This window comes from Paramacrobiotus metropolitanus, unplaced genomic scaffold (genome assembly GCF_019649055.1).
Source record: "Paramacrobiotus metropolitanus isolate TYO unplaced genomic scaffold, Prichtersi_v1.0 Parri_scaffold0000068, whole genome shotgun sequence".
NCBI classification, from domain to species: domain Eukaryota; kingdom Metazoa; phylum Tardigrada; class Eutardigrada; order Parachela; family Macrobiotidae; genus Paramacrobiotus; species Paramacrobiotus metropolitanus.
In genome coordinates, this window is record NW_026570288.1 from 420,575 (window position 1) to 429,336 (window position 8,762).

Genomic DNA, 8,762 nt, shown 5'->3' on the forward strand with positions numbered 1-8,762 from the left:
GGCAACCGGTGTTTTTTGGAACCTGGTGTCTCCAACGTGCGCACTCTGCATTTATTTCAAGAACGAATGTTCGTGCCTGGTATGCAAAATTGAATGTAAAGCAAAGCGTAAAGTTAACTGAAAGTATCAAATATGAATTATCCTATTTTTGAAGATTCGATTTTACAGTGTTTCAGATATGGCATAATTAACAGTAATTTTAATTTAAATAATAATTTTAATTTAATTTAAATTAACAATAATTTTAATTAACAGCAACAGTAATGCAACGCAGTTTTATTTTAACTGAAACAAACGAAAAAGTTTTGTATGTATGTATGTATGTGCCAGGTATATCAAGCGAAGCGCCTCGGTTGCATTGATCCACATACCACAAATTCCACAATGCTACAGTACTATAGATACGTTGTTTTTGCTATACTCCACCGATGACAGTTGTGGATATCACAGTTGTGGATATTGCTTAGTTTCGTTTCACAATCATGCGCTTTCGGTGTCCGGTGTCCCGTCTCGCTATCGAAGAGTAGACAATGTTTTGCCCTGGCTAATAAACATAGTAGAATACTTTGGTCATGTTGAATTAGTTAGCCGATTTTAATGGAAGTAGTTTACTGATCATTAAATTTGCTTCGTTTCGTATAGTGTGCCCACGAAAACATCCCGGTTGTGATACCGATTAAAAGGGCTAAGCAGCACTGCAGCCGGGAATAATCACAAAAACTACGCCAAATGTTGCAGTCTAATGAATGCTTACCACCACACCTCAGATTAGCATGAGCAAAGTTAAGCTGTGATTTTAATCACGGTTATAAATCAATCTTTAGCGTGAACCTGATGTCCGACGCAATCTAGCAAATTACATAGATGCTGCATCACATTCTGCAGACTTTCCTGTAAAACTGCAGACTTTCCTGTCTGCAGACTTTCCGGTCTTTAAGTCGCAATCGTGCGGGCTGCAGCCCCTAATTTTGACTTTCTGAAGTAGTTTTATTTTATAAATATCGACGCAGATGTTATATCGCGAGGGAATGTGACCTTGACAAATATTAATTTACGATCATGATGTCTGGAAAACGGTAACACGGGATCTGCGAAAACAGGATATTTGTTACGGAATCTCCCTTTTTTACATGAGAACAGAATGTACTCGGCGGAAATGGAAGGTATACTGAGATAATTATCTACTGTATACTAACTATCGGGTAGGAATTTGTTACCTCTCCATACTGACAAGCTTATAACTGGAGAAGCTGGATAAATATTACGCGCCGTCTCTGTGAATATTACGTGAATTTCTGTTCTGACTTTCTTCAGTGATTTTACGGTTATTTGTCCACTTTTCTTGCAATTAACTGCGCCTCTCACGGTGCTCAAGGATGACAAGCCCGTGCTGAAGAGGGCTGAGACTACTCACGCGCCGTCGCTGTTACACGAATCCCTGCTTCATTTTACTTCCGTTACTTCCAGCAACGTTTTCTACGTTTCCTGCAGTTAATCGTGCCTAGCTTGCACGCAACTAAACAGCAGCATCTTGCCGTCACAATGAACGTTTCAAACATTACAAAACTGGAAACATTAATGCGGAATGCGACTAACATCTCCTCGATGACCGGAACTCCGCATACTAGCACAGCATATATAGGCTACTTGTTCGGCATCCTGACGCTCTTCAGCTACACCTTCCACCCATTCTTCATATCGGTCTACTGCACAACCGCGAGCCTGCGAACACCGTTCTCCGTGTACGTGGTCAGTATGTCCGTCTGTGACCTTATTAAGGCCCTCACGAACGGTATCGCCAAAATCACGACCAACTTAAATATATCATGGTTTCTGGGCGATTTCTACTGCCTGCTGACCTTATACTGCGCCCAGACCATCTCCCCCGTCGTCACGTACATCCAAGTGCTGATCAGTGTTAACCGGTTCTGGGCCGTTACCTTCCCGAATAATTATCGTACCCATCATAACAAAAAAGTCGCCGCTGCTCTAGTAATTTCCGTGATCGTGTTTGTCAATGCCTGGTCGCTGTTGGGATTTATAACCGAAAGCATCTATAATCGCAATCCTGAGCAGATCCGGCTGTGTTTATTAGGATTCGGTGCGAAGAAGTCGGTGTATTTTCTTCTGTATGGCGTGGTCATCCATCTCGTCCCGCAACTGCTGGTAATCGGGATTTATCCGTTTATTTATTACAAGGTGCATAAAGTGATGAAAAACAAAGCGCAGATTGGGCAATCTACCGGGGGCGGTAGCCAGGCGGCCTCCAAAGCCACGGTATCCACGCTGGTGTCGCGTAGCCAGACGGATTCCGGTTCGACCGGCACATTGCGCAGTGTAAAAATGCCGATGCGCACTAAAGATCGCCGCAACGAGACGTATAGTCCGCACCCGGCTCCGCAGAGCAGAGCCACCAGAGCGAGCGGAACCCGGCATTTTGCCGTACTGACCACGCTGTTGATTAGCGCGACACTGCTGTGGACACCGGCGCATGTGGCGTATATCTTAGCCATGTCGGGAAAGTACTTTAATTTCACTTTACTGAATGTTACTGGTTTCTTTTTCGACATGGATTGCACTATCAGTCCGTTGCTGTGCTTGTTGGCGTCAAAAGACTGGCGCGAGGCTGTGGGGGGTATTTGGCGATCTCGGGGTGCTGGTTTCAGCAGGAAGTAATTAGTAGAAGTAATGAGCCTTGGATACTCCAAAACGCCATTATGGTTTACAGTAGTATTCATCCCATTCCGTGCACTGATCTCGTCCAGCTGCAAATGTTCCTAAATTTGCACTTTTCCAGCCTATGATCGTAATTATATGCACCAACCACTTTAGTACCCCATCCTGTATTTTTTGCCTTGCAGTTGCATGTACCTTGTTCGCATTCACGTTTGATCTAGCGAAACTTTAGCATTTGGTGCTGATATTATGATTGGGCAAATAAAATTATGTAGTACGTAATTTGCAAGCTGTTCTGATTTACTGCGTAAGAATAGCTGGGACCTGTATCAGAAATCTGTTAGCATGGGTTAACGTGATTAGTAAAGTAATACTGGAGTTTGCAGCGCTGGTGAACAGCGATGAACTGCACAGCATTCGCTGGAGGTGCGAGAGTTTCATGTAATAAAAATATCAGTTTCCAGTAAAAGATTACTTAAGTGCACACTGTCCACTGTGTCCAGTTTTAGTAGTCACATGCACAGGTTCCAATGTGCACACGATGTGCAGTATAAAACATATTAATACGAGCAGCCCATAATCTGCTAAGTCACCATCAGTTAATTATTTTTTGCGAAATGGGACTGCGTCGTCGGAAGTACAGATATCGGTTTTGCGTTGACAACGTCAGTGCATGGCGTAGCAGGTACAAACTATCCCATTACGGAGAAGAGTATGGTTGCATCCGGCTTTTTTGCGACGTCAACTCATCTGCTCATATGACGACATACGATCGCCCGGAAGATGTTAAATCATGGAACAAGCTGCGAACCGCGATGCCCATTGTACGTATGCAGGAAAAGGCGTTATGACATCAGATTACTGTAAAGAATTACAAAATCAGTTTTCCATGAGCTGCCTATGCGATAAGCTAGTTAATCTAAAGAGATTGTTCGAGCAGCCGAATTATTCCGAAAAATAATTATTTTGAAATTCTTTCGAGGAACTCCAGTAAGATCGGTTTACTGTAACATAACAGCAAAAATTATGAAACAACAAACAACAACATTACTTGTTATTTGAAACAAAAATCAAATATTTGTTTTTGTTTCCAATACTTAAATCTTTTTATGCATGGTAAAATACACAGAGTATTAATGCCTGTGCAATAAGGTATTAATTATTTGGTACTAATTATTTGGTTTTGCTACCTTTACTAGTTAGGTAATACTTTTAAATAATGTATCGGCTAACGACAGAAAGGTACACATTTCCAAGCGCAGACGCCTAAACAATGCTTATGCGTGTTTTAGTGTAAAACCCTTGATTCTGTTGCTCTTCTACAAAAAAGTGCATATTATTTTTTCTTTTAAAAGATTCAGTTATGCAGGCGGAAGAGCACTGGCGCGACAAACATTGTATTATGTTGTATTATTCGCGATCTAGTCGAGTTTACTGAAAGGAAGATCCACAATGCAAGTCCGGGATCAAGCCGCTAAGTCAACATACCGAACATGCCGAAGCAGTGAATCCATAAAAAGGTCTGTAATGCAATACCAAACCAGCCATTTCACAAGTCAACATTGCACTGCAGTTTGCAGTGCTGGTATCTTGTAGTACTTGTAGTGGTATTTTCCGGTTTTTACAGCTTAACCGAAGCAATTTAATTTAATAGCAATCGTGGCGGATAATCGTACCAGTTCCACAAAATTTGAAGTTTCGTGTGATGACCTTTTACTTCTTTTTCGGTCTTAGTTTTCATGCGACAAAAATGTAACCGAGCAAGAGCTTCTAAATATTCCATTCTATGTGCTTTGTCGCATCAGGGAACATTTGCTGGCGAAGGACCCCGAAAACAGTCCATGATTTAGAGATCTTTGCGATCCAGCCATGGCAGTTGCAGCGGGTTTGTTCAGCGGAAATTTACGAGTGCAAATCATCTTGTTCAAAATCTTCGGGTTCTACTACCGAAGCCACAGTATATTAGACACAGATCGCAGCCGCTGTATGGCAAACTTGGACGATCTGTCGCACCTCTGTACATTCTTTTGGCTGTTAGCCAGTTGGGTCTTCGCATTTTTAAATCTGTCCATCGCCGCCCAACGCATTGTGGACCTACCTCATCATCGGTCTTTTACAGCGATTATTGCCTGCTTGCCCTGGACAGCCGTGTCGTTCCGCGCCGCTATTGTTGCCACCGTTCTCTATGCAAGAAAAGCGTCGTGGAAAAACCTGCTAAACGAAGCAAACTATCTGTTGAGTCAGTGCTTCCAAAACGAATACGATAAACTGTATACAAGGCGGCAAACTTTTAAGGACACCAATCACGTTATGATTTTCTTTGCAATAATACTGCAAATCGGATGGGAAGCATCCCGTTGCGTACACCACATGCAGCTAACGGGCATTTCCTGGATGGACGACGGAGCGCTGCGACCATTATCGATCCATATGCGCTGGTGGCTGTTCACAGCGTGGTGGTGTTTCTGTGTCTCGCTTTTGTTTTGCATGGGTCAGTTGTTGTTCATATCCGTTGCAATGATTGCCAAAATGTCGGGAGATTGCTGTGCCATCTTAAAGGAGTCTGTTATCCTGGAGGTGGATAACCTACGCTCGTTGACAGCTACCACGAAAGTTTTCGCGATCACCCAGCAGGATATCAGCATGGCGTTTGCTGTGGCCACAACCAGGATCACAACCATCAAGTTGCGCTACCTTGACCTTTGCCGTCTTTGTGATAAAGTGTGCCGGAAATTTGGTGTCGCCATTTTTTTTATTTATGGGTTGGATCTGGTTACAGTGTGCGGTTATATCGCGGCAAGCGTCAATCGCTCTGACAAGCTGCTTTCCACGGTTGTGTTGAATTCCGTTGGAGCTGTGGTTTATACGGCGTATATCACAGTTTATATGTGGCCTTTTGTTCCTGCATATGAAGAGGTTCGAAACGTTTTTGTAAGCATAAGATTTCAGGTAATAATCATTATGTATTTGTATACATCAGTTGAGTGCAATACTTCCACTCACTACAGCCAGACTGGTTAGTAGAAAATCGACCAGTTATAGCTGTCGACATTTAGGTAGACGGTATATGAACAGAGTATTCTATAACATTGATCACGCTTTATTTTGATAACGCTTTTTGGCAGAGCAAGCACGTTACTGTGGTTCTTCATGATTGTCTCGCACTGATCGAGTCTATGGAAATTCTTAAACCGGCAGTAAGTGCAACTTAAAGACTACGTACTTCGTTGACTTAATTGCTACTAGTTGTCTGTGCTTACTGTGCAGACAGATCCAGGTTTATTTATGTCTGATGTTGATCATTTGTCTGACTTAGTAATAATTGTACATTACAGATACATAAACCTTTGCGCTCTATGCTAAAGAGCTTCCTGAAGGCCAGTACTGACCGTCATCTGTTATACAAAGGGGCTAACATCCTGCATTTTACTCGCTCGCTAGCTTGCATTGTAAGTTTTAATGTTATAAAGCAATTTGCAGATCATAATAAGATCTAAAAGGCCGCACTTTATTTTTGGCAATATTTCTAGACCTTTGCTGCGCTGGCATTATTCGCCGTGGTCACCAACGAAGTACTGTCTAAGGAATCAGCAGCACCTTTGGCCATCACAATGAAGGATATCACCTCTGTTGCACTCAACGTCACCGCCAAGACATAGTTATAGTAAAAAGAGCATTGACATTATTGTGGTATCTATTGACAAAAAGTTTTTGTCAAAAACACAGAGTTACAAGTTTACAAGTCAAAAACACAGACTTATCTGTACACAGGCTGTCACTGCTGTAGACTCGTAGGCAACCTGTTGCAAAAGCCATAACGTCGATAAGCCATGCTGTCGGGGTGCAGTAATATGTAACACAAATTTTAATTTTTTCTTACCGTTTGTTTATTTTTTTCAAAGAAAACATGTTGAGCACATATATAGATAGTATCACAAGAACTTTAAATTGCTGTTCTGTATCTGTTCTTTTGAGGGCCATTCACTTTCTCAACAGATTGGTTAGAATCTGACAGGTTTTTCCATATGAAATACAAAAGATATACAAATGCAAATATTTAAAATTAAAAAATGTAAAACATTTAAAATAATAAAAAAAATTTAGGGACACGATAAGTGCTAAGCAAATAATACCAGTAACCACACATGGTCTTTTTTGCACAATGCATCACGGTCGCAAGATGTTTTCTTCGTGCTCGCAGCTTCCGGTTCGGGAATAGTTGATGTAAGAAGATTCCAAACAGTTTAAAATATTAATTAATGCATTCAGGTGTACGCGTCCTGACTCACCTCGTGTAGCCGAAGCACATTTACGTAACAGACAGGGAACATGATTGCGATATGAGTTTCTTATACAGTGTTTTGCAAGGTGATAGTGGTACAGATATGTATTTACGTACATAAAGTTAAGAACTTACATGTAGCAAGTTGTTAAACATTTATGTTGGGCCAGTCGCTATGGCAGCCTACGAGTATGGCAGCCAGCGACAGTCCCGCTTCCGGTGCATGGCTCAGTGGTGCACAATATCGCACACACTCACGCCTGCACGCACTCGCTTAGTCGACGCCGAATCACTGGCCTCGACTCCGCCTTGCCACACCTACGGCTTGACGTCTCGGCCAATCAGCGTTCGCCATTCGCTCGTGTTGGATCTGCCCAGTGCCGCATTAGGCTTTTCTGTGTTATGGCTCGATCTGCCATTCACTTTCATTCATTAGCGTATGACTTGCTGTTTTGACATGATACTGGCCACATCGAGCCTTCATGTGCTTTGTGTTTTGGTTCTTGCCTTATTGATTTCCTCAATAAAGCCTGGTTCTCACGCACTCGTGAGCCTTTGTTCGCCTGCTGTCACATGATAGCAGATCCAGTGTTTTCCTTCGACGGACCATTTGAGAAGACGGTGTAGAATTACAGCCGTAACGGCCGACGAGAAGAAAGGGGAGAATCGGTAAAACGGTTCCCATCCCCATCTGATCGCCGCCAGCCAGAACGGTCTGGTCTCTCTTCTCTCTTCTGCGGGCAGAAAGCCTTAGCGGACCCTTCTCTTGCGCGCGGACGGAACGATCTCGCGTCTACGGCCAGCGGAACGACTTGGCCCGGCTGAACCTGCGGACGGAACGATCCCGCGGAACCCTCTCAGCCTCGGACGGAACCCTTCCAACCCTCATCAATCGGGGTCGCCTTTGCGTTAAGTCGCACCCGCAACTTTAACAGCGCTTGCGGGAGGATTTCACCCGGAGAATCCGGCGGATCGACCCTCACGGACTTCACGGACGGCACCCAACCCGTGCCCACCCGGTAAACAGGTCTTCAAGACCCTCGTAGAGCCTTAAGAACCCGATAGAACCGGGCCATTTCCATTTTTCACCGGCGAAAACTAGTTTCGCATGGCTAAAAACCTTTTTCACCCGGAGAAACGGGCTTAAAACATCTATTTTCGGGTAGATTTAGGGTTTAGCCGGCCTTACTAGGTCGAACCCTCGAGCCTCGGTGAAGACCCTTAGAACTCGGGTTTTCAACCTTTTCCAACTTTCGGAAAATTACGGGAATAACTTTCCCCCGGCCAAATCAATTTTTGGTCGGCTAAATTAATTTTTCTGAATTTTTGTCGATTTTTCCGGAATTTAATTTTCGCGGAAAATAATTAATTCAAATCTTAAAATAATTGTGACGTCACGTTGGCCGAAATCCCATACTTAAGATCAGCCAATCAGAATCGCGGGGAAATTCCCTGTGTTAAAGGCCCATAGTGAGTCACTGTTTTTTTCGAAATTTGCACACGGCACGCAGAATCGTGACGTAGGCAGCAATCCGCAAGACCACTTAGCAGTGTGACGTCATAGCGGTCAGTACGGTAGTATAGGACGTACGTAAGCTGTACCCTGTATTAACATCGTATTGAGTTGCAAGTAGTACACGTACACACACCACATCACCCCCACCCCACCGGACCTTCGGACCCTCGGACCTTAAAGGCAAAGACCCTTCATCTCGGACGTCCCCAATTAGGGATAAGTCCGGACTTCATCGGCCGAAGGGATAACCCGGAGGCTAGTTCACGGCTCCAATAGAGCCATACTTGG

At 43.6% G+C, this 8,762-nt stretch overlaps 1 protein-coding gene across 1 annotated transcript; it reads left to right on the forward strand.

Moving 5' to 3' along the window:
- Positions 1 to 1,542: 1,542 nt before the first annotated feature.
- Positions 1,543 to 2,676, forward strand: LOC129594465 (5-hydroxytryptamine receptor 1E-like). The gene has a single exon (XM_055491164.1). The coding sequence runs from the start codon at positions 1,543 to 1,545 to the stop codon at positions 2,674 to 2,676; it is 1,134 nt and encodes a 377-aa protein (XP_055347139.1).
- Positions 2,677 to 8,762: the final 6,086 nt, after the last annotated feature.